Below are 27,194 nucleotides of genomic sequence, written 5' to 3' on the forward strand. Positions count from 1 at the left end.
CGGCTCAGCAGCATACACAGACCGATGCGGGAGGTTTTGAGGACAGCGTGTACGAGTGGGATGATGCTGGCATGAGAGAGAGAGGGAAGGGATGCTGCACATGGTCACATAGGTACCTTTAAAATATGTGTAGCCTATATGTTTGCACCATAGGCTACTGGGTCCTTAATGGAGGCGATGCTTAGGGGTTAACGTAAGTTAAAGGTTAAACTCTAAGGAAACCTTTATACCTCCATTTCTTTAAAAAAAGGAAAGTCAACCGAGCGTTAACCTCTAAAGTAGCAGAATTAAACAGAATTCAAATACTGGAAAGTCGACTACACTCTTTGAATTACAATAGTCTTGGAATTAGGCAAATTCAGGCCATGGTAAAGTTGCCTACAAGAAACTCAGAAACTTCAGCATCCCAGGCAAACATTTTTGGCATAATTCAGGTGATTTTTGAGAGATAAAGTAATCCATGCAGTTCTTATTAAATGTTTAAACTGAAACGTGAAAAACAAGCGGTCATAGCCAGTGGCTGAAGAAGTGGATCTTCTTAATTTTTCCCCCAAATGTGCCCTGTCCAGCACAAGAAAATAAATGGATATACCTGTGTATATGTTCCCTGCATTACACCACTGGAAATACCAATTCATTAATCCATGAATTAGTTGCAACTCCTAACTGAATGTAAGTTCACACTACAGCTGTTATGTCAGAAACAGTTTGTTAAACGTATCATGAATATTATAAAAGTTATCCTGATAAGTGCTATTTCTACACATGAAGTATAAGTGTGCGTTTTAATTTTATTGCAAATGTGTTATGTTCCTCACTATAGGAACCATGACTGGTTTTAAACAAAAGCTTATTTTTAAATTGTTGCAATAGCAACAAGCAGTGTTTTCCCCTGTCTGCTGGCTGTAGTGAACTGTAAGCAGTGTGACTCTGTCACTGAAAATGATGGAGATGTATACCTGCCTCTTCAAGTGAAGGGAAGATCGGCCTGAGAAAGACTCACAAGATGCTGTTAAGTCAGAACCTCCTCGTCATACGTTTTTGGAAGTCAGTGTCTTTTTTTTTTATCAACTTTAAAAAAAAAAAAAAATGCATAAGATGCATGTACACATGAGCTTCAATGACAGAAACCCAAGACAGCATGATCAAACTTACAATCTATTAACAGATTGCCATTGCCTTGATGAAGAAAAAGCTACATAAAACTTGAGACAAGGACAGAAATACTGATGGTAACTTATGAAACGTACCTATACATATACACATGTACTTATAAGAATGTAACATACTGTATATATTATGTTGTATACATAGATACCGGTACACAACATAAAACCCATGGACACAGCCCCTTTTAATAAAACAAAAAATATTAATGCTAACAATAAATAATAACAAATAAAATCAATGGAAACAATTTCACACAAAGTGAATATTTACTTTTTGTTTACAATACCGGTTATATTTTTTTTAAGAAAAAGTGGATCAGACAGAGTTGAAATAAAGAAATCCCAAGCCTGTAAAGTGGATGCCTGTGCCTTATGAATTACAGCTGATGATCCTTCAATAAGAGAGATGTTTTTAAAGTGGTTAAACCTTTCCTTTGTCAATGGACGTATATTACAGTTATATTCAGGGGCATTGTGTCTTAAGTGAAATATTATGGACAATCATTTTTTAATACTCTTATATTTCTAAGGTCAAGACTGAATTGCCTTTATTGAGATATATTTTTCTCCTTTACCCTGTTTTAGCTAGAAAATTTATTTGGCCCCTGATTTTAATAAGAACCTGATCAGATCTGTGAACTGTGTAAATAACTGCAACCCATGTAGACTCACAAATGTTCACACTGTCATTCCACAGGCAACAAGGTCCTCACAACAGGCAGGAAGTAGCAACTTCCCCTCTCAGAGCAGCTCCCACTTAGATCAACATCAGTCGACACATCAATCTCAAGAAGTAGGTTTAACAAGGTATTTTATCACCACATTTGATTACTCTGAAGTTCTTTATTACATTGACCATTCCATGTTATCTTGAGTAGCCATTTCTGATCTCAAACACCTGAAGTTATTATGAACATCGAGAACAGACATTCAAGCATGCAGCGTTTCAAACTGTCTGCTCTTAGATGTTTCTCAACTTAAACTTCATTCCCATTGCCACACTTACGATAGCAGAATGCACATAAATGGGATTCTTTGCAGAAAGCTTTCACTCTAACTGCAGGAACACCCGAAGCCCCGAAAAGTTGGCTATTGCTTGCATAGACCATGTTGTTCTCAGAAGCTAGCTGATGGGCTCAATAATTTAGAAAAACCAAACCAAGGCAGATTTTTTTTCCTGACTGAGTTTTCCCATCCTTTACACCATATTTGTTTTATATGTTATATTGAAAGCAATGTTTTTCACATGCAGGCCTATAGAATCAACAATTAAGAGGACATTTCCATGGTGAGTCACTCATCCTGTACATTTCCTGTGGTAACCGACAGTTGAAGGTGTCGGAGATTGGTGATACACGTTTGCTGAACAACTCTGCCAACTCTCGACCCACACTCACACTTAAACACACTTTCAGAACTTCCTCTTAAGAAATATGAATACCAGTATCCAGGAAGCTACACTTTGGCCACCCAGCCCGGCACTTCATTTCCTTTGAAAGTAGTGGAGGAGCACGACCATTCCCCAATGCACATCACTATGAGAGCATGTCAATGAGGTGCCAATGACAGGGCTGCATTGTGAGATGGGTTAAGAGTGGGAGTGCCATGTGACACTCCTGAATGGGCTGCCGGGGGTTGGCCGGAGGGGAAGGATGGCAGCGTCCACAAAGGCCCATTGAAGGCCTGCAGACGAGGTACAAGTCTGGCAATGGTCCTCCTTCCCTTCCATAGAATGGCAGGAGGAGGCTGCTGCTTGGTACTGACTGAATGGAGGTATTATTTCACAAGAATTGGAGAGAGGTTTCTTATAATTGTGTTGTACTTTCTTCGGTTTGTTGATTAGCCATTATCTCCACTTACTCATTCACTGCTGTCTTGTATGATTTGCACTCTGCTGAGAATAGACTGTGTTGTTATCAGCAGCAACACAGAAACGTCCATGGCACAAAATGTGAGGGTGGGAAACCTGATTACTGTAATTTAACTCATTTATTACAATTAATGGACAAAATAAGTAAACCCCCAGACAACATGTTCTAATATCTTTCACCTCTTAAGAGATAATCACTTATTCAGAACAATTAATGATGATTAACTAAAGCAGACTATTAGTATGATCAAATATAATGCACAAGTTCATAACAGTGGCCAGTGTAACCGTTATTAAAGAAATAATATTAGATTTTCAAAAATGTTTGCTGTCCAAGACTCAGAAGAGTATGACTGGATGAAGGCTGTGAAATGTATTTAACTGGAACGACCTTGAAAAGCATGTGTGCCACGAGACGTGGTGTAGAACTGTGGAATAATCTAGATGAAAACATCAGACTTTGCAAAAACCTGGCACACTTTAAAAAGGTTTACAAAGAGTTTATATTTCTCAAATATGAACAAAACGAGTAAAACATGAATCAAGAGTCTAGATGCTGCTAGAATCTATGGTAAAAGTTTGTTATCTCTCTTCTACTTTAACTATTTGTACGTTCAAAACGATAAAATAGGTGTTATTATGGACCTATAAAAGGTCTTAAGAAAATACTTGGTAAACGTTTAGTATTTTTGTTTTCATTTTCTATAATTTGAACAATCATAAATGATAAAATAGGTGTTACTAAGGACCTATCAAAGGATTAATTGATGGTAAATAGTTTTGTATTCCTCTCTTCTTTATAATTTAAACGATCACAAGTTAATTGTCACGGGGTCACATAAGCTCTGGGAACTTCACCCTACTCCTTTTGAGAGCATTTTCCCCCTGTTTCTTTTATTCCCTGTGAGTACATCTGTTCTCTGTTATTTTGTCTGCTGCTCAAATGAACTAATAAACTAACTAAAAAAAACGAACTAACTAACTGGCTTTGATCAACAGTGTTTGTGCACTGGAGAACACGTTACAACGCTCATTTGTATTTGCTACCCTCTACTGGCAATAATTGTACATTACATGTTTAGATTTTCTCTTTAATTGTTATAATTAAAATTGAAGGTGGACAAGGTAAAGGTGGACAGCCTTAAACTTGAACAACACATATTTTATACTGATACAACAAAGTAACTGAAGATTAATTGGCAGAAATGTTAAAATGACTTAATTGTATTTGTGTGCTGGGGGTATGATTTTAAAAGCACAAGAGGAGGTAAATGTTGGCAAAATAGTTGTAAAAAAGATTGAAGTTATACTTTTATGTCTGCATTCAAAGTTATTATATCAATATTCTATTTTTTGGGCTGAAAATGTTTCTTCTTTTATGTGTTACAGTAACGCTCTCTGGACTTTAAACATATTTTCTCTCATTCACACATTGTACATTTTTTTTTATTATTCTTTATATTTGACATTTTTTAAATTCCATTTATATATTGGTGATTGCTTCTTATATTGTATTTTATTTAATTGTAGTACTTGCTATTTAGTCTTATTTCACGTTAACTGTTTTTTGCACCAATACACCGAGACAAAGTCCTTACATATGTAAATGTACTTGGCAATAAAAAACGATTCTGATTCTGATTATCTCCAAATCAGCTCAACATGTTTTTCAAGTCTTTCATTTCATATTTGTATCATCTTCTGTTCATTGGTTGCCAGATATTTATATGGATGAAACCCTGTAGGCAAAGACACACTTCATATGACTTTGTTTCTGATGCAGTCCGCAGCCGGATTTTCATGGTCTTACAGAGAAGCTCAGCTGGCCAGTAGAGGGCAGAATTTAGCTTTTTTTCTAAGTGTACCATGTAGTCTTTGCATGTAACTGAGATCTCATCCAATACAGTTACTGTGGTGCCGCTGTCATGATTATGTTGATAAAAGTAGATTGTTTTTTAAAGGTACATTTTTGGGCTTTTTATGACTTTACTGTAGGGACAGGAGAGTAGATGAGAGTAGTCAGGAATCAGGGAGAGAGAGGGTGCAGGAAAGGAGCCACGGGTCAGATTCAAACCAGCGTTGAGTTCTACAGCCTTTGTACATGCGGTGCATGATCTGACCACTAGACCTCTGGCGCCCCAACTTGGTCAGTTTTGAGTGGCATTCACACAGTGTATCCCAGATAGAACATTGCTTTTAATCATGGGAATAGGAAAAAGAAAGCACATTACTCTAGATGACTGAACTGCTAAGTAATAAAGGATGATTTAGTTTTGATTATTCCCACACGGGAAAAAAATAAATTAAAAAAGTCCATCTTGAAATGATCCAAATTGAAAAGCTGTATAAGATGCAAGTTTCAAGTATTGGACCTTCTGCGTATGCAGAGTTACAAATATTCAAATCACAGTAGTTTCTTCATTTGTTGTTAATGTGCAATGCTAATTTGTCAAAGAAGATGGTATATTGCAATTTATTTAACAATTTCAGGAGAGTGTTACCCGACCCTTCTAAAGTGTAATGCTACATGTGATATTTTCACAATCCAACGTGTAGTCGTTTTACCCACAGTAAAACAACATCCCAGTGATCACTAACTAACTTCAACAAACAGGCCTGTAGGAGTCTGCATTCTTTCCACTACACATGAACTCTTGCATAGTTACAGATCAGTCACAGACAAGTGGATATTGTTCAATGTTTACAAGTCTGTTAAAATTGATTGAAAATTAGACAAACATCCTCCATGTATGCAGTAGAGTCAGTATCGTCTGCAGTCGGTGTGACATTTAGAATCAGCAAGGTTGTGTGTCTGCACTGTATGTTTTGTAACAGGAGAGGGCCACGGTCAAATAACTCCCCCAGCTTTCCCACTGAGACACACATAGCAGGGTGGCCTGCAACGAGGCAGCGAGTCCAGTGACAAACAGGCAAGATGGAATCAAGTGTGTGTTTTCTGACCTCACATGGATTGCGAGCCGGCAGTGCAAAACTGTAGCAATCATCAGCAACAAGGAGAAATCTTTGCAAAACAGTTGCAGATTCATCTCAAAGCAGCACAGCTGAAGCTCGTGCATTAAGTCAGGGACAACAAAATGTATTTTCAGACCCCATTTTTGACATTTAATGTATACATAGATCTCCATATTTTACACAAAGAATGGATCATATGTGCAATAAAAGCCTTGCTGATAGTAAATAACCAATTGAAATGTGTTACTCTACTGTGCACATCAGCTTTGTATATGAAATGTATCTTCTTCTTTTTTAGCTTGTTGTTTTGGTTTAACTGTACTGTTTGGGGTTGCACAGTGGTGGAGGGGTTAGTGCTGGGGGGGAATTTGCATGATCTCCTTGTGCATGGGTTCTTTCCGGCTACTCCATCTTCCTCGCACACACCAAAGACATGCGTTCACATATTTCAATCAGGAAAAAAACATTTTATTATAAATGTGCTCGGAGGGGTAGTGAGGCCGATAGCAGGTTAGGATGGAGTCTAGACACTGATGGTGGTGGTGGTGATAAAAGAATGCAGGATGTGATCAGGAGTGGGTTTCTGAGGCTGTATCTGAAGTTTGCTGAGCTGGAATGGAGCTGACTGGGGCGAACTTAGGGTTAGGGTCACTGAAATAACAAGTTGACTGTGGAAGAGAGAGAACAGATTTTGAAATGTGACCGAGGCAGGAGGATTGGTCGAGAGAAGTTGTGACAGAGTGGGAATGGATACTTTAAGAGTAAACGCCCCAAATCAGCTGATCACCACAGCAGGCAGACGGTGAAGTGGTAGAGAGGGAGTAGCTAAGTTGAGTGAATACAGAGAGAGAATAGAACCAGTCTCTCTGCTTTTAGTGACTCTAAGACTTGTAGGTGTTCATTTGAGAACAAGTAGTTGGTTTGACTCATTATTTAGCCATGTGATAGACTGGGATCGGCTCTTTGGTATAATGGATGGGTGAATGTTTGGTTCAGACACATCAGTAGTTGCAACAGTTGGCTATTTTCAACAGATCAGTTTTTGGAAACCCAACTTGGGGAACATGGTGCATAGTTACCATATGTACATGAAATCCACTTGTAAAAGACTTTCTAGCACACAAATGCAAAGATATAGGTAGCAGAGATAATTAAGTAGTGTTCTAATTTTTTTCAGACATTTTACAAATGACAGAAAAAGAAGACTAAATGCATCTCACAATTTATGTTTGTGAAAAGGAATAGGATCTTAGCATAAGTTCTTTAGTTCCTACATTGACCTTTGATCTGAAGCATCTTCATTTTCACAAACCTTTCTGTCCGGTATCTGGTTCCTTTTGATTTAAAGAGGTATTCATAGCTTGAGGAAATAGAAATCAGGGCGCTGGTCTCTCATCCCTTTCCTGCATCTAAAATAATCTCCCCACGTGTTCAGGTCAGAGGGTTATCAGTCACTTCCCATTCATGTCCCCGCTGAAGGACCACCGGATGAGACACAGTAAAGAACCCAGACAATAATTCAATTATCATACATCCTTTTTTCTTTTCTTCAGGCCAAAGATAAGAAAGGAAGCTATATTTGTAACATGCCCCACCCTCTTCATGTCTCGCTCTGTCTGCTTCTTCTTCCTTTGCAGAATTAGTTTGAAGTCTGAAATCGTCACACCCAGTTAGTCAAGGTAATCAAGCTTGTGGAGCATCTATATTTTTTTACAGATATCTTCCAACTTTGTTGAGGACTTACCAGGCCTAAACTGGAGACTACTGGAGTATACGTATTTATAATGAATATATACAACACTATTCAAGTTCTTTGAGAGGGGCTTTATGTTCCTCAGAACAGTCCCCAAGTTGTTTTTCTTTGTTCATGTTGTTTGTGTTAAGCTTACAGATTGTCAGATTGTTGTTGTGTTTATCACACAGGGTATCAATCTGTTAATGGTTTTTAGCCTTTCTGTTGTATTTCCTGAATAAAACATTTGATCAGGGTACCAATTTGTTGAATGGAATAAAAACCAAAACAACTTTGACTTCAAGAGTTTCCTCTTCCTGAAAGCGTATAAGTTATATATCAGTCCTGTTTGCAACTCTGTTTCCTTCATCAAACCCCAGAGTTTGATCTGAAGACAAGGTCAAAGCCAATGAATAGAAGTGGAAATGATTTGAAGAATTGAAGATGCTAAGTAACACAAACATTTAGACAAACAAAATTTGATCCGGGCAAAGTCAAGCTTAAATTACAACTGAAAGAAAAAACACAAAACAACAAAATAGTGGGAACCAAAAGTTAAATGCCTTTTCCATTAAACGAGGAAGGACATAAATCAGTAAATAAATACAACTATCAGCATTAAACAATGACAACTGAGCTGTGAGGTTTACAGCTGCCGGCACTTTCTCATAGATTTCTGTTTGAAATGAAAGCGTGATGAGTCTATTGTACCTCTGGATGGGATAAACAGTTGTCGAAATGAAGGATTTGTCTTCTTGGTCGTCCTGTATGTAAGGGACTTTGAGGATTTTGAGGAAAAAGTGGATTTTTCAGGGGTTTGGGTTGTCTAGTCTGACAAGTTATTTTTTCTGCCTGACTGTGTGGGACACGTTTAAGATTTCTTATTTTTTTTAAAAGGCCACTGGCTGGATGTTACAGAAATGTCTTCATTTTATGCGTTAAAGGCACTTCGGAATCCTTTGAGGTTTTTTTTTTTATCATAATGAATTCATAAAAGAGATTTTATGAGTTGAAAACTATAGCCGTATTGCTGATTTTGAGTATGGGAAGCTGGTTACGCCTAATGTCAAAATGGAGGTTGGCAACACAATTTGCTTTTACCTTACATAAAATGTAATGATAGGGGTCACTAAGCAGTCTGAATGTCCAGGGAAGGGGACAAACTTGTCCCTGTGGTAAATATGTAAACATAAATACATCTTACAAGGGAGCAGAACTAAAGCAGACGTGTCTGCTTTTTCTTGATTATTTCTCATCATACCAAAAACAAAAGCATACATTCTGGACCTTTTTACAGATGTCATTAAAGTGAGGAAGATATGTTATAATACTGTGTACACATAGTTTCCACGACTCAGCTTGACTGAAGCAGCTTACTAGTTAGCATTTGAGGGAGGGGGAGGAGGTGTGGAGAGGCCAGCATCAGTTTCAGTAAGGGGGGATGGATTTTGCCAAAACACTTGTGACAGGGCTCCTTGTTACGCTATAACAACAGAAAACTAAGACCTCCGGCCAAGACCTGTTACGCAACCGGTAGTGTGACAGTGTTCACAAAAGGGAGAGAAATAGAGTAAGGGGCAACAGAGACGAAGGGATAAAAACGAGAAAAATGGTCCCTGGAAGTTATTGTGGAAGCTCCCAAGCATTCTAATAAGTGTTTTGTTGCTGTTTGTGTTCTCAGTTTAAAATGTGTTTTGAATTCTCATGTTAACATCCCTTAACACATAAGCAGATTGTATCCATAAAGAGACACATCTATCTTTAACACAGCATATTTTAATTTAACATTCTATTGACCAAGCAGAAAAAGCTGAGTTTATGTCCTAAATAAAAAAAATATAGCATTCTACTGTTTGCTACAAGAAGCTGCCCCGTTTTTATTCTATTTCTTATAGTATTTTGACTATATTTAGATTTTACAAAAGCTGACTGAGCAGATTAAGAACATGTAAATTAAAATAAGTCATAATTTAATAATTATAATAATTTCGATTCACTTTTTTTGAGTACATGGGGATCTAAATATTCATGACAGCCCATCTGAGTAACTGGAACTTTACTGAGCATGCTTGGAATTGATTGCATGTCTTGAAAATATCGCAAATGACTACAAACAATATAGACATGAGCGTCACCTCCAAAGTAAAAAAAAAAAAAGATGAATCAAACCGACTCAGATTCATTATAATCATTAGTTTCATTGAAAAGGGATATCAAATGACCATGTGTGCAATGTGATCATGTAAAAAGTTGTTTACAAATATAGAAATTTAAGATGGTAGATGAAGCGACAAACCAACACTATGATGACAGCTTTTTGCCTTTATATCAATGCTATGTGAAACATAGTCACAAAATCAAGATGGAAAAGAACATACTACAGGGAAGAAAATAGTAGCTGCTTCATTACTTGCATGAAGAACACGTCTTAATCATGATTTTTTCCCCCAATCATGGATGAGGCATTGTTGATAACTCTCCAATGAAGGGGTTTCAGTGAGGCTACATTTAATTTCAGGCCTTTAAATTCCACTTGAAAAGGTTTTCCGCTTCGATTGCACATGCTTTATATCTCTAGAACAGTCTGCCTACTGTCCAACATGTCCTGCACTGAACTCTGGGACTTTTAGAAGACTGTAAAGTCTAACCAAGGTGAGTTACAGCCCAGCAATAAACCTGCCGTTCCGGATTGCACTTTGATTGGTCCTTTAGCCCCCTCCTGCTTTGTCGGAGGTAATGAGTCACTTTGTAGCATTCATGCAGGTTGCTGGTTGCTGGGTAAAGGCTCAGGATCATAGAAGGCAGTTGTAGCCAGCTGACAGACTCCACTCTTCACTGAGTTCCTGTGCACGCTCCAACTGAGCCAATCAATGAAAAGAGACTTTCTTCCCCCTTGCTGGTGCATTGCTTTGCAGGAGGGTGAGAGGGAGTTGAGAAAACGATGGACAATACAGTAACCCAACGCTGGCCAGACTCACAATGTGAGGTCTCTGTGCCCCTTGTGGACCCACAAACAGAGAGGTCTTTCTCATGGTTCAACAGCTTGACCAATCCCAAGCCAGCATTCCTCCGAACATTAATAATGCAGCACACACATGCTTATTCACGTGTTAATCACGTTTACTTGGAATAGACACCCTGAAAAGTAATTACAATAGCAAAAGAACACATGATCGCAGTGAGGGAACTCAAGAATATCAGTGTCTTTTGATTGCATAATCCTCTTAAAAAAGACCAGCTAGTGTTTAATAAGTGTTGTTTTATCAAGTAGGTGGGCACTCATTTTTATTTAAACCCATCAAGTCAATGTAATTTCACCTGGCTCTCCTAGTTTGAACTGTGGTTTGGAAGTCAGTATGCTCATCAGATCTCAACAATGTTCGCACACAAACAAACAAGCAAAACAAAAGTTCATAATCAATGTTAACGCTGTCAAACTGGAAATAATTACACAGCCTCACCTAGTGCACTTATTAATCATCCTTAACTTTTAAAGCCTGGACTAATAAAAGTCTGTAAAATGTTCTTAAGGATTTGTTTTACTTAAAATGTTGCAATGCAATGCAATTATATTACCTATAACTGTATATCTCTGTGTGATAGATCTAGAAATTCTCCAGAAAGCTTTGGACTTCGTTTTGTTACAAAATGCTTAATCACAGTATTTTAAATTAATTGAAAAAAAAAATTATTTGACACAAATTACTTGAATTCACTATTTTTATTGTGAACAGTATGGCATGTTGATGTTATGCTCTGAGACATTTCTGTGATTTTTCATTTGCACGGACACACTGTGAACCAAGTTCTGTGTAAACACTTCAAAAAATTGAAATGTTGGGATGTCTACACTCGGCAAGGCCCATTATTGTGTGTGTGTGTGTGTGTGTGTGTGTGTGTGTGTGTCTTCAGGTATGGCTTTTCCCCTGGGTCAGTTTTCACAAACGACTCTGCCTCACCTAATATTCTACCCACCTGATTGGCTAGAGGTGACACAATTAAATGCCAATCAACGCTAAAGCCTTGGTAGAACTGACTGCTTGAGTATTAAAATAAAGTCCTAATGTTCCAAATTAATTTTCTGTTTTTTTGCAAATTAGTTCCAAATATCAGTATTATGACCTATACTAATCTGTATCAGCCCTGAAAAACCAATATCGGTGGACCATGTCACTATATAACCTCACTTCTTAGCTGATGCTATAATGTACACTTAGAAATGGAGTCTCCTTTGGACAAACAACATAAAAAAAAGTTTGACATCAAGAACAAAATCTGAAGCCTGGCTTGCCAAACAAAAAAATTATGAACAAAGTTGTAGGTAGACTAAAGGGCCAAAAAAAGCAGGGTTTTTTGGGTCATTAAACTGCTTATTGTGAACATTAGTTTATAGGTAAACTGTGGTCATTTTCTGCTAATTATTTAATGATTCAGAAACAAACTTCCTCCTTTTAACAAAACACAGACCAAGAAGAGAACAGAAAGGGACTGAACCTGCACGAACTTGACCGATTATTGGCGCATACAGTAGAAAGACAAAAGCTGATAACGTTCAAAAGGTGCACCTCATCACTGAGTCACCCACATGACTTCCTGTGGATTTATGGGTTTAGACCTGGAGACAAAACAGCTCAGGTTGACCTTTATTGAGAAAGTTAGGTGCCTGAATTTCCCTCGGGATTCCTGAATTTCCCTCGGGATCAATAAAGTATCTATCTATCAATCCCCCCCCCCCCCCCCAAAAAAAAACAGCGCCTGTGGGATTTCCTGCTCAACAACATGAAAAAAATCTTCCATGGTCACAAAAAACATTTAAAATAATGTGTCTGTTTTTTCTATTATATGGTCAACATGCAGAACGCCTCCCTGCTCTTTTTTTTTTGTATATATCTTTGTGTTGAAGTTCTTAAATGTTGTTGACTTTGTTTTTTTGACTAATCATTTTGTAATTCAATTAATGATACATTTGAGGCTGTTGTACTTGGACTTTAAGATACACTTAATAAAGACAACACTAATTACCACTTATTTATATTCAACATCTGTGGTGATTTGGGATAAGAAAAAACGTTAATTTGCTCTATTAGAGCTAATGTAACAACTACCCACATTTTTATTAAAAAAAATGAATGTAACAAAACCCAAAATGTAATAACTGGACAATAATGAGCACAAAATGTATCACGTTTTTTTTCTTCCCAAAATGTAACAAGCTGTTAGATTTTTAGGGAAAAAAATATTTTGCCTGCCCCATAATGTAATCACTGACCCACAATGTAATAACTTGTTACATAAAGGTATTACGTTTTGGCTCAACATTTTATTACTCTATCGACAAGTTGTTACATTTTTTTATAACATTTTAAGTGGTTGTTACATCTCTCTAAAATGCCCTTTTAATGTCACGTTTGTCTTTTTATTTTAAGCATCACAGATGATCCAAATCACAAGATTTGTATTACAAATACAACATTGTGTCCATACTCCTTTTTTCTCTATTATTATATAAACAATTAATGGACATCATTAAAGAAAATAAATCTTACTGATGCTAATTTCCATTTTAAAATTGATACCGAACAAGTACTATTAATGACCCACAAGTTACTTTTAAAGATGTCCAGAAAAATCTTTATAATTAAGACTTTTACATAATACTAAAAACAATAAAATGTTGCACTCAAAGGTCAAAGACAGTGGTACCAGACTTTTACTCTTAGGATCGAAAATTTCATTTGTGATGTTTCAAAACCAATTGTGCTGATGTCTACATGACCATATTGACTGTCATTTCTAAGATCAACATGCAACATGCTTGTTAGTGTTCTCCAAGATGAAAACCAGTTTGTCACTGTCACTTTTTTTTAATTAGCCTCTAGCCACTTAGATGGTAAAAAGGGGAAACTAGATTTTCCAGTCGCTACTGGATCCTATAAAGAGCTAAATTTTGCTTGAAAACAACTTGACTGTTCACATAAAATGAATTCCCTTCTATTCAAACCATTTCAGTAGTACAACCTGCTTTATTAGCAAGATAGAATATTTTTTAATCCTTTTTTATGTGCTTTTTCTTACAAATAAGTTCAAGATGAATTTTTCAGAAGAATAAAAATGACAGCTCAACAAAGGACAACAAAGGTCAGTGGAAAAAAATGCGAATTCATAAATGTCTATAAAAAGAAACAATGGACATCAACACAGACTGTTTATACAAGTCATGTTGTAAACAGGAATACAATAGTGCATTTACAGGCTTAAAAAAACAGATCGTGAAAGCATCAGTTGAGTCATTATAGCCTACATTTAGTAGTGATGACTCAAAAAGTGTAGACCAACATTTCAATATTTATGGACATTGCAGATTACAAGTAGCCCATGTAAATCAGAAGATACCAACATTGAAGAACTTCTTCTGCTGAATTGCAGGATTTGCACGAGTGTATACTGTAGATTATCCCCATCAATAAGTTATTTGAGATGTTGAATATGTGTAGAAGAGTTTACAATATCTTTCTTTGAAATGGCCCATAATGGAGCAGACGTCTTTAGCAGGACTGCAACTACAAGATAATTCTCAAGATTTGTTGCTAGACTACATATGCGAAAACCAATTCAAAAATGCCACTGGTTAATTTGATGACCATTCTTTAAGAATTGTATTTTATCATATTACATGATGCATCATTTAATAATAATAATAATAATAATAACTATATTTATATAGCACCTTTAATAACAACTGTTTACAAAGTGCTCTACATTAAAAAAAATACACATCAACATTTAGAGAGTGGACAGTACAACAGCATTTGGAGGGAACAGAGGTAAACGGATGGATCAAACTAAAAACAAATGGCTCAAATAAAAGAACTAGTAATTAGACTGAAGGGGGGTTGGATGACATCACATCAAAAGTAGAATGAGGATAAAAGAAGAGATAAATGAGAGAAGTTAAGATGAGTAAGACCGCAGACGGCAGGAGAGTTGAACATTAAAAGGATTAGGAATTATAAAATACTAAGTGCAGTAAGATAAGTGCAAGAATGGAGGAATTGAAAGGCTAAAAACAAACAAAAAAGCAATTAAATTAATGAGAAAAGGGAGAGATTAATAGAAATCTAATCACAGATCAATAGCAGTGGAAATGGGGTAACTTATAGCATAAACATCTTAATCAAAGCAGCTAATGTTAGCATTCAAACAATCCCAATTAAATGACTTTCAGCTATATAGTCTAGTTTGTAATAAACTAGACCATAGCTCTCTCTTGATAATCACTTTACAACATCTTCTTTACTAATTTACCTGAAACGGTGATACTTTTGGATTCACTACAAGTTATTTACATGGTTACACATAGCCATACCACACCTTACCTTAATTATTAGACTTACTTCTTTTGTTCTTTCTTTAAGGTGGAGCCAATAATTTCGTTGTGCAATTATATAATGACAATAAAGGCATTGTAATCTATTTTATTCCAAGTTATTTGCATTTCAGCTGGAACAGAAAGGTCTTAAGAAAGAGGAACGAAATATTAAATTAAATGATATTAGCATTACAGGAAACTGACCACCGTACGATAGAAATAAATGGAAAATACCCAAGTGCAAGTAACTTTTAATTGTTTATCTGGTACAAAACCTAAGTGCAAAGCCATTCCCACCACTGGCATGTGCATAGTCTATGGTCTGCAGGCCTACCTTCCATGCAGTGTAGATTAGACTGTCGCCTTGAACGTATGAATGTGAAACATAGAATTATGTGTCTGTGCATTGCGAGGCTGACTGTGCGTGAAAGCAGCAGGCTGACTCAGTCAGCGAGAGGGGCCGGTCTTTGTCGTCACCACTCTGCTCATATTTAATTAATGAGGAGGCAGCGGCAACGGGACAAACTGGCTGCTTCTGGTTTCCAGGCATAAATACAAAGCGGAGCCGGTCTGAGGGAAGAAAAACGGCACAAAAGAAAGAGGAGCACACTTAGGATTTAAAGCTGAAGACCAAGAGAGTCAGGTAACCGGCTGCTTCACTATAAACACCGTATTTGAACAGAATGACTAGTTTATTCCACAGTGACGCGGTGATGGTGAATTCAGTGATTTAAATGAGGAGCAGAATAACAAACCTCTGTCACTGTACGTTTCACTGAGTAATAATGCGAGAACAGCGCATTTACTGTAGTTGTCAGCGCTGATAAGCGACAGTTTCTGTGGTAGATGTCAGACGTGTGTGTAAACAGGTGAAAAAAAGTGTTGCTTGAAAACAGTCTTTGTAAACAGCGTCCGCAGATTGATGTATTGTAGGTCGCTGTGTGTACGGGACAAGCTGCTCTGACAACAACAGAGTGCATTTGTTTTATTTTATTTCTGTTTTTCCACTTTAAAATATAAATGTTTTTTTATTTTTTTTATTTATTTCCTTGTGTCTCCACCACACATTGTCACGTACAGACAATGACTAAGTCAGTGAGGTTGTTTGAAACTGCTGCCACTTTGGCATCACAGTTTATACGTGGCAGCAGCTCTTCCTATACAGCTCAGTCTGTCAGTCTGTCAGCACAATACTACGGACACATAGAGAGTAGATAAGGGTCTGTGTTTTATTACATTCAGTCTGATTAGTGTCATTACTTTAAAGATGTCATCATGTTCTCCTTTTGGCACCAGTTTAAAGTGAGCTACATTTGTGTAATCTAATGGTTTATAAATCATAATAGTTAAAGATCTGTTACACTAACTCAGAATATGTTAGTTTAGCTTTCACTGGTGTTCTTACTCTGGTAATGGATTTTGACTTTCTAGAACGTCAGTTAAAAAAAAAAGAATAGGATAGGATAGGATATAACTTTATTGATCCCCAATGGGGAAATTCGGGCGTTACAGCAGCAGCAGCAGTGCAGAATCAAAAACAAAAGTCAAAATCGAATAAGAAAGTAACAACATAAGCATAAATACAATCCAGGTAGTAAGAAGTAAGAAGAAGGGATTTATGTTTTTTTTGTGGGTTTTAATTTATCAAGCCTGCAGGAATACAGAAAAGTTGGTTGGGAATGATAAGTGTTGGCCTAAGTAAGTGGTTGCATCTTAAAGCTGCATTTTGTTCATCCTATACAGCCGACAACCCAAAAGTTGCCCTATAGCTCACTCATTACAGATCTGAGAGGCACGCAAGTGCAAGTTCCTAAATCTCGTTGATAAAGTTTTTAAAAGATGAGTGGTTTCCACCCAAAGGGATTTTAAAATATGGAGAAATATACACTTAGATCTGAGTATTTACTGTTTATTATTGCATACTGATATTGATTCTTGTATGTTGTAACTTGTGCACATCTTTTGGAAGACTGCATTGGTGTCAGGGCACTCTCCTCTTTATCTACACTTGGAGAACATTGAGCGTAGTAGCACAGCAGCCGTGTTTGAGTGAGCATCTGTGTGTGTGTGTGTGTGTGTGTGTGTGTGTGTGTGTGTGTGGAATGTCTGGTCTTTGGCACAAGGCCCCCCGACCGCACCGTGATTTCTCTGTTCTTTATGTGGGGATGTTAGTAAGCATGTTAATACTCACTTGAGGCTGGTCAAGGAAGTGCAGATGTGTGTGTGTGTGTGTGTGTGTGTGTGTGTGTGTGTGTGTGTGTGTGTGTGTGTGTGTGTGGGATGTCTGGTCTTTGGCACAAGGCCCCCCGACCACACCGTGATTTCTCTGTTCTTTATGTGGGGATGTTAGTAAGCATGTTAATACTCACTTGAGACTGGTCAAGGAAGTGCAGATGTGTGTGTGTGTGTGTGTGCGTGCGTGCGTGTGGACACAGCTGGTAAGCAGTAAAGTCAAAAGGCCGAGGCTCAGAAACAGCAATCAAAAGAAATGCCTGCATTTAAAAAGGCCACCAGCGGATGCTATGCCATTTCTAGGTCAGTGATAGCCCCCTCCCTCACTCCCTCGTCTCTCTCAGCCCCACCCTGAGTCACCCATCTACCCAAGGCCAGCCCACACAATAATCTGTGTCGGTGTGAAGCGTGGAGTGATGGCATGTGGCGAGTGTATTAACCAGCTGTGGAATTGAAAGCGAGCAGAGAAGGATGCACAGTGAGGCCGGAGTGTGAAGTGATCGATCGCTGTCTGTCCAACAGGATTGCTGTTCATTTAAGGAATCAAAAGATTTTTGAAAATAGATTATATTTTATTTTTTTAAATTCCAAACCCACTGAACTTCATCACGCATTTGTCTTCAGAGAGGGTGTAAAGACATTACATTTAAAGGTTGTTTTCTGTATTTCAAGTAAGTGACTCTTTTACTGGACTTCTTTGACTTTTTTTAACCAATAGTTGAAAAACTTACTTTTTTTTTAGTAAGCAGAGCGAATCCTACAGGACAAGGGCTATACTGCAGTCAAACCAGGTCTCCAGCATGGCGTGCAGTGTGAAGAACACATTAAAAACACAGTACAGCGAGTGTTTTGAGAATTCCTGTGTCACCAGAGTGTTGATCGCTTTCTGTGAATCTGTTTTCTAAATATCATTTGTGTTTTGACAAACAAATTCACACCCTAAAAACACGACATTAACAACATAAAAAGGGTTCTGTCACGATTCTGACCATGTCACTTCCTGTGCCTGCTGAGATTGTTGAACTGCGCATAATGGGTTAGCCATTTCAACCAATAAATACGCCCAAAATACATTCAACATCACAGAGATGTGATGTGTTTGCGATGTGTCGTAACAGTCTCAGGTGTTGAATATGGAAGCATCCGAGTCAAACCAACAGCTGGGTCTCCTTCTGTAGTGGCCCTTTGTTTCTAATATTATGTAATTGTTTGGTTACAGCTATACGCTGTATTTTCACCTCACACTTTGCCTTTCCTTTGATGTGATTTCACGCTTTAAAACCAATATTTATCTAGAATAATAAATGACATACTGTACAATCTAAAGGCAACAGGACCTCTTCAGGTAAGCCCAGTTTGTCCTTGGACAAAGCTTCGAATGCACATACAACCTCCTGCCATGTGTATAATCATATTCACGTTTATGTTAAAATACAATATTCTAGCAGCAACTTTTTAATCACAGCTGTTTTCATTTAAAAAGGGTGAATACACCCTTTAAATCTCTCAGAGTCCCCCCAAAAAAACCCAAGAACTGGAACAGGTCGGTTTCCTGCTGTTGTTGTGCTCCATTAAAGATGATATAAACATATCAGTGTGACAGGAAAAGATTCAGCAGTGGAATAAAACACTGCAGCAAACAGAACAAACGTTTCACTGCATCCTCATGTTGTCATGTTGTGTTGTGGGCCACAAAGCAGCGTCCTCTGTGACCCTACTCTCTACCAGCAGTGGAGGAGAAAAGACCAGCAGTCATAGTGCAAAGAGTAGTGAAAACACAGAAGAGGAAAAAAAAACACAACAACATCTAACTGCATATGGAAGCAAACTCTTCAACCTTAAATCAAACACAAAAAGTCAATAACATGTACCACGCAAAGTCCCACAAGGGCCATTTGTTGGAGGTTTGTTGATGTGACATCCAGTAATCTGTATCAAAGTCTATTATGTGAGGTGAATCTGCCACGACACTTTCATTGATAGAAACTAAAAGTTAAACTAATTTTACCTTTTGCTTTTCTTTGAGGCCTTTGAAGAATGAGCCCATTCACGTTCACGTTGCGTCGTTTCAGCTCATCTTCTGGGTCCAACAGATGATTGATGTTTCTTTGTTTTCGATAAAAAATATTTTCAAAAACAGAACAGAAACTAAAAACTGGGTTTATTTGGTGGTATTAACAGACTGGGATGTATTACAGTGTAACTCTGTGGTTCAGCAGTGTTTGGAACTTGGGAGTGCGTATCGTTTTTCTCCTATGTCATACGGAAAAATCAATTTTCCAACTTTGAATGGATAAAATGATTTGAGTAAAATCAGCAGAAAGGAATGGGTGTTTTAGTAGAGGTCAATGAGTTATGCAAACTAAATCAATCAAAATAAAGCATTTCCACAAACAGTCAGGCTCATTCATGAGAATCAGATTCATCGGTTAAAATCGCAATAAACAGATCGTAAAATGAACAAATCCTTCCCCACACATGTGGTGGAGGTCAGGATTCAACCAAGACTGTGTTGGACTTTGAATCAGGAAGTTATAGAGATTTACAGAAATCCCTGAGCTGCTGAGTTCTTGTTCTCACCCCACCATATGTTCCTCTCACACATTTACTCTTGCAGTGTTAGCTGGTGGTTTCCTCTCTGATCCTCTTTGTCAGCCCTTATTGATCATGTGAGTCGTCCAGCTGAACGGTCGGAATTGACAACATGCTTAGAAAAACAGTTTCTGAGAGGTCAAATAGGAGGCGAGGTTCAAAACAAGTCCTTTGTCACTGTCAACTGTGTTTGATTTGTCTCTAACTGCTGCCCTCAGAGGTGGAAGAATGGCCTCATGTCATTTGAAATCAGCAGGGCTTATGTGTAGCACAAATATGAGTTTGTTGTGTGAATTCTCTGGGATTTGTTTTCTCAACCTGAGAGGTAAACGGTGCTTATTTTCTACACTCCAGCATATGCATGGTCCATTGTTGCTGCGGTAACAAACCATGTGATATATGGTATCCCAACACACACATATGATATATGTGTGTGTTGGGATGTTACCATCTTACCTGACAGGACCTGACATTGTTTCTCACTGTCAGTACTGGAAATACAGTTTTAAAGGGGACATATTATACCCTTTTTTTCACCTTTTCTAACAGTCGCCTGTGATCTAAATGAAACATCAGTGCTGTAGTCCAAATATAACATGAATCAAGCACAAGAGGAGGTTTATAACCCTGTATAAATAAGCTCTTTCAGAATGCTCCGTTTTGGTGTGTGTCTCTTTAAATGCAGTGACCCCAAAGTTTCCCCGATAGACATCACTCCTCTGTAGTGAGAATAGAAATGGCAGACCCGCGCAAAATTTTTGCCCTCGGCTCGGGGTGGAGCCAATACGTGGAGATACCACGGGAGAGGAGGGTATTTCTTACCAGAATCTAACTCCTAATATCACAAACTCAGAACATTTGAAACGGAGCATCTTTCAGTTTTGTAACACTCATGCAGACAAATGGCTGGATGGATTTATTTCAAAATTTGTGGGTCGATAGACACTCAGGGTATCCAAATAAATGTTCAAAAACACTGTCAAATTGGATTTTCATAATATGTCCCCTTTAAGTGTGAACATCCTCAAAGTGCTGCCTCTAACTTTTGGCCGTTTGTATTTTGTGTCAGCAGAAATGTTCTCAGAAAAGACTCCCACTGTGTTATTCTCGCATGCAGCTGTCCATACATTCACAACAAGCAGCCTTGTGAACTGGGGAAAAAAACAAGGTGGCTTTTGTGTTCTTCAGTCTAAATGTTTGTGACCCTAAGCAGTTTAATGGAACTCAATGAAATCATTTTATTTTTACTTTTTTCAGAAATAGGGTTGTGTCAGGACTTCTTGCTTGGCCATATGATTAATATAAAGTGACTATAAGGTAATGGCAATTAATTATACACACAAGACCTAATACTGTCACTCTAAAGAGGATAAATTATTTCTGCAACAAGTCAATGTTTGAATCACAGGACCACGACTCATTACATTACTTTTTGAAGAGGCAGTTCAGACTTGCGCCCAAATATTTTAGCCTATTGTTTGCACAGGATAATGAGTACTTTGTTTAAACGCCTTATGTTCTTGTCCCCGTATGTTACAGCCTTTGTTTGCACAGGATGTGTTGTTTTTGGCTCCTCTGACACGTTGGTTGTAAACGTGTTTATATAAGGCTTTCAACACTGCTTTCAAAAAACAAACAAACAAAAAATACATTTTATATATATATATATATAAAATATATATATATTTTTGTTGAAAAGGTTGTTTTTTTTCTACTGAGATTTAGATCATCTTTAAATCTTGATAGCAAAACTGCATCAACAAAGCGATCAGTGATCAGTAGCTGAAAATACCCAACAGAGACATGATATAGGAGTGCATAGGTGGTAACAAATTGCTAACTGATATGCAACCCCGTATGACCCAGTATGTTTGCAGTCATGCAAAAGCTTCTTCACAGTACAATGTTATGCCTTACTCATTTAACACAAAATAATAAAAGTCTGTTCGCTTTTTTTTCTTGCTCACTTCTGTGTAAGTGTCTGTCCCCTGCTCGGCATTATAATGACACTATCCTCTCTCCCTCTCTGTTTTTTATCCTCAGACTCCATTGAAGAAGAGCTTGGACGGCATGCAAAGTTGTGAAATTTCCTCAGACAGCACTGATGATCCTCTTAGTAGCGGCCTACGCACTCATCGGCAGCCTCGAATAGTAGTGATTGGTGCTGGCTTGGCCGGCCTTGCTGCAACAAGAGTCCTACTGAAAAACGGCTTCACGGATGTCACAGTCTTAGAAGCTTCAGACCACATCGGAGGGAGAGTTCAGAGTGTTCAGCACGGTGAGAGGCAGGCCGTCGGTTTACCTGCTGTTAGGTTCAGTTTTGTGGTAATCAAGTTTCAACCTTCACCTTTTTTTACAATGACAGAAACTACAGCAGAGCCCATCGTAAAAAAATACTAACATACTGACAATGTGTCACACTCACGGGTGCGGGTAGAAAACAAGGAGGGAGGACCCAATTGCACAATAAACAAAAATGATTTCTTTTAACTAAAAAGGCAAAAACACAAACAAAAACTTACCATTCAAAAGAAAATCCAAAACGAGAAAAAACCATGAGCACAAAACAAAGTAAATCCAGGGAGTGGAGAACACGGGAAACGTCCAACTTCTAGCAAAGAACAAAAGACTATGAACCGATAAGAGGGTAAGAAAACACAGAGACTAAATAGACATGGGGTAATCAGACACAGGTGAGACTAATGAGACAGGAGGGAAACAGAGAGAGGCAGGAAACACGGAAAACTACACATTAAAACATGAAACACTGAAGACCAGAACTACAACTTAAAACTCAGGAAACACTGAAGACTGAACTAAGAAACATTAACACACAGGTAAAACAGGCAACAATATTAAAGACTACATAGAAGGACATGAGGGCACAAAGTAACAAAACACTAGGAAATAAATAAAACAGAACTCAAAACTCTGAAATATAACATACAAAACCAAACCATGACACAATGAGTGCAACAGATCTTTTTGGTTTAATACAACTGTCCTAAAAAAAACAACGCTACAATCCCTTCTTTGTACACCTACTGCACTGTAAATGAGCTTTTTGTAAACATAGACAAGACTAGACCGTGTTATGGATCTGTGTCTTTAACTAACCCATATCCAACTGTCGACCACTAAAAAACTCAGCATTGCCAAACAGCACTTTCCGTCAGAGCTGTTTAACACCTCTGTGAAAGCTAAAAGAACACTAGAAATGATTAGATGGCTTATCTACATGCTTACCTGTTTGCACTCTGACCATGCGCTCGTGCACCTTAACACAGACATAAACCAGCTAGAACATGCTTATCATGAAAAAGTGGCGGAGAGACGTTGTTGGATTCCACCAGAGATGACAAGGAGGTTCTTGGTTCCTCTTCCTAATGCTGCGGTCGACCTACATTTTAAGTGAAGAACTGATTGTTCAAGATGCTTTTCAATGTCAGATTGTATCATTTTCCAATTGTGGCTTTCTCACGTTTGTTTCGACAATGTTTTCTTACCCCAGCCTCAATAAATGTGTGAAACTCTATCTATAAAACACCATTATTGTAACAGATTAAACAAATGTGATACTACGTGTTAGTGAGATCATCCTGAAGCCTTCTTTCCTGAAGAGCTCATGTCGCCATAAGAGATACAAACAACTCAATTTAAGGTCGCACCAGATTTTAAAACTCTGATATACTTCAGAATAAGTGGGAGATTATTGTGGGTGCTCATCACTTGCTTGTGAGTGTTCTTCCTCTGTCATCATTACATGCTGCTCGTATTTACACAGACAACTAAATAATCAGCCTGTGGTATGACAGTGTAATCAGCTGCGGTAGCCTTCAAAACCAGAGCAAATACTCATATCACATAAACGTCCACTTAAAAGCAAAATAACAGTGCTTCTTACTTAATATGCTTGAATGAAGCTGGGATAATTTCCCACAAATTATGCCAGACAAAGTTACCTACCTCTGATTTCCATCTGGACAAATTCTCTTTAGTTGGAACATAAAAGAAGGGAACAGCATCTGCCTGTGGCACTCATACTGAATGCACATAAAAGAGGTCACATACTGTAAAAACCCACCTTTAGGTCAGCACATGTAGATCTGCCTGTTATGTAAGTGCATTTTTATGTGCGTAGACATTATGTATCATGAAGCATATGGCTGTGTCAGTCTCTGCATATGCCCATTTCTAATACATAAACCAGTGTAGAAACTGTGAGGACCTCATAGACATACAGTATTACATAGATGATATCCCAGTTGGCTTCTGCAAGTGCAATGTGTCAACTCAGATGGCCCCATTTTAAGCCATCCAATAATCTCGCCCCCAATGTGATTATGCTTTTAAGAAGCAGTTTAAATTTCAATCCATGCATGTTTGCATGCGAGTCGAGCTCTCGCTGATCTGTGTTGCTTTTGGTCTTCTTTTTTTATTTTCAGGAACAGCAACTTTGGAGCTTGGAGCCACCTGGATTCATGGCGCCAATGGGAACCCAGTGTACCACCTGGCAGAGGAGAACGGGCTGCTGGAGCACACAACGGACGGGGAGAGAAGCGAGGGACGCATCAGCCTGTACACAAAAAATGGTGTGGCCCATTACCAGACCAATGCAGGGAAGCGGATCCCCAAAGACCTGGTGGAGGAGTTCAGTGACCTGTACAACGAGGTGAGGGGACACATGAGTGTACTTGAGCGTGCAGAAATGGATGTAAGCGTGCAAGAAGAACACAGACACTCACACTGCTCACTAAATAACACCAAAATATATGTTAATTATGCAACAGCGACCAGCGGTGATTTCCTGACAACATGAATGCTCTGCAGCCTGATATTGGCAAGATCCAATAAAACATGAAGTGGAGATTGAAAATTTTAAGAAAAATACACACAATGTTGAGCTCCGTGCAGATTTAATAAAGCAGATCTCCGTGCAGATTTAATAAAGACAAATAGTCTATAAAAAATACAGACGGTATTGTGTGATTTTAATGACCTGTAAGCTACTTAGAGAAAGATAAAAAGAGGAATTGAAAGGACGTGATGTTTGCTCTGTGCCATGCACCAGGCCACTGCAGACGTCATACTTAAATATATCCATTAATCTACATCCCAAAACAATCCTCAATAGCACACAGAATTTAACAAGGAATGGAAATATATTAGTCCAGCTTTCCTGCTCTGTAGCAGCCTCCGTTAGAGAGCGACTTCATGCTGTAAGTAGGTCACGTCTGGAAAGCGTTTACACAGGGAAGGTATAGAACACACAGAAGGCATTTTGTTTTCATGAATTCTCGCACATTTGGGTTTTCTGTGTGATCTCAGGGTTCACAATAACCCCCTTACATGTCATGTCCTTGTGATGAATGTTCCTAATGGAATTTTTCACGTCTTCAGACACGGTGGTACTTTGAGCACCCTGAGGACTAGAAATATGTTTTGCCTTTGTGACTTTCAGCATTTTCTTACAACCATCATCAACAGCCATTCTGTCCACGATCCTCCAGTTTTCTTTCAGCTGTTGGACCGTTTCATGATCCTTTCTTTGCATGTCGAATAGGTTCCACAGCTCTGAATGTGGGCTTTATTAAACTGAACTCTTCTTCTTCCTTCTTTCAACTTCATCTGCTTTCTTTACATCCTTCCCCATTCCTTCTTCCTCCTGATGACCCCTCCGTCTCTGGACTTTACCCTGCTTTAGGTGTACGAGCTGACTCAGGAGTTCTTTCAGAATGGGAAGCCTGTTTGTGCTGAGAGTCAGAACAGCGTCGGCGTCTTTACACGAGACGTGGTGCGCAAGAGGATCATGTTGGACCCCGATGACTTGGACAGCACCAAGAAAGTCAAACTGTCCATGCTTCAACAGTACCTCAAGGTGCGTGTCTGCGTCTAACTGGGACTCACTGACACTCAGATATTTGTGTCAGCTCCTTTTGGCTCACACAAAACACATCTCATTTTTGAATAGGAGGATGATCAACAACCCCCCTATGTTGACTGACTTGTTGCGAGGGTTCATATCTGGGAAGTGCTCAGAAAATAAAGTCAAAAATGTAAACGGTAAAAACCATTTGGATTTGTACACCAACAATTTTTCTTTTGTTCTTTTTAAAGAAGCATGATAAAAAGTTATTGAATCACAGTTTGACATTCCACATTGAAATCCAGTTTTAGGGTACTATTGTGGTTTTTATTTCTTTATTTTTTTCTCTTTTGCCGTGACTCTAGTTCCTGTGAGATGAAACGCATGAAGCAAAAGATGGTGGCGCTGTAATTAAAGACACAAAAAACAGATTTTTTTCAAAGGCCACGCCCCTCATACTATAAGTTCAGCTTGAAAGTTGATACACAGGTCCAGCTCATTAAGTGCTGAACAAAAAAGCATCTTGAACTATCAAAGTCTGCCATGGATCTTCCGCTACTTTGAATTTTGTGAACATCACATTTTTTACTTCCTCCTAAACCGTGAGTCTAATTGGTACCAACTTTGCTGTGGATGCTCATGGGTTAAAGCTTATTTAACATTTATTAAAGGTTGTTCATATAGTATTAAGTTTTCAAGACAATGACCAATAAACTTTGACAGAGGTGTTGTTTTTTTAGAGAATTAGCCATAAGTCATTAACAATTTTCCAATCATCATACATGACCCATAGTGGTGGTAAAATATCCTAAATGTGTAACCCACAATTGGGTAAGCAGATTCTGACTAAATTAGGTGTATGTGCTCTGAGGGTGAGCATTAATCAAAATCTCTTTTTTCATTTCTTAGATTGATGAAAATGGGCATGGCCTAATTTGCTCATAACTCAAAATGTCTGGGATCAATCCTGACGAAACCTGCAGGAGACATATCAGGCTATTTCCTGAATATACAACTTGTTTTGTCAAAACTAAGGAAAAGCTAACATGAAGGACTCTGCACCCCCTATCCAGCAGGGGCAGCAGGGGTTCAGAAGGCTGCGGTGCCACTGTGATTGAGCCACGATGCTGCTCTCAGTGAAACAGCAGCTTCATTACAAACAAACGCACATTTTCTCTGCATCTCAGCAAACACGCAGGCAAGGAGGAGGAGTCGATTCCAAACCTCAAAACGTCGCCAAAGTGACATTGCTGGTATAAGATGGACCCACTCATACAAGTCTGATGTTTAAGTTTGGAATGCTGTGTATGCAGCCATGTATTCATGCACACCAGTTGTGTATTCTAATGTTTAATTTAATTAATAATTAATTAATTAGTTAATTAATTAGA

At 38.2% G+C, this 27,194-nt stretch overlaps 1 protein-coding gene across 4 annotated transcripts in view; it reads left to right on the top strand.

The window, feature by feature from the left end:
• Positions 1-27,194, top strand: part of smox (spermine oxidase) — a 32,637-nt gene that overhangs the window by 745 nt on the left and 4,698 nt on the right. The window contains exons 1-7 of one of the 4 annotated variants that reach the window (XM_079337513.1): positions 12-112; positions 824-1,047; positions 1,169-1,232; positions 1,867-1,962; positions 21,981-22,215; positions 24,383-24,609; positions 25,642-25,815. In XM_079337513.1, coding sequence (XP_079193639.1) covers positions 1,230-1,232; positions 1,867-1,962; positions 21,981-22,215; positions 24,383-24,609; positions 25,642-25,815 — 735 coding nt within the window. In that variant the 5' untranslated portion in view covers positions 12-112; positions 824-1,047; positions 1,169-1,229. Of the gene's footprint in view, positions 1-11; positions 113-823; positions 1,048-1,168; positions 1,233-1,866; positions 1,963-15,647; positions 15,757-21,980; positions 22,216-24,382; positions 24,610-25,641; positions 25,816-27,194 lie in introns of those variants that run through there. The other 3 variants (XM_079337514.1, XM_079337516.1, XM_079337515.1) reach the window with 3 other exon arrangements.

This window comes from Symphodus melops (assembly GCF_947650265.1).
Source record: "Symphodus melops genome assembly, chromosome: 2".
Lineage (NCBI taxonomy): Eukaryota > Metazoa > Chordata > Actinopteri > Labriformes > Labridae > Symphodus > Symphodus melops.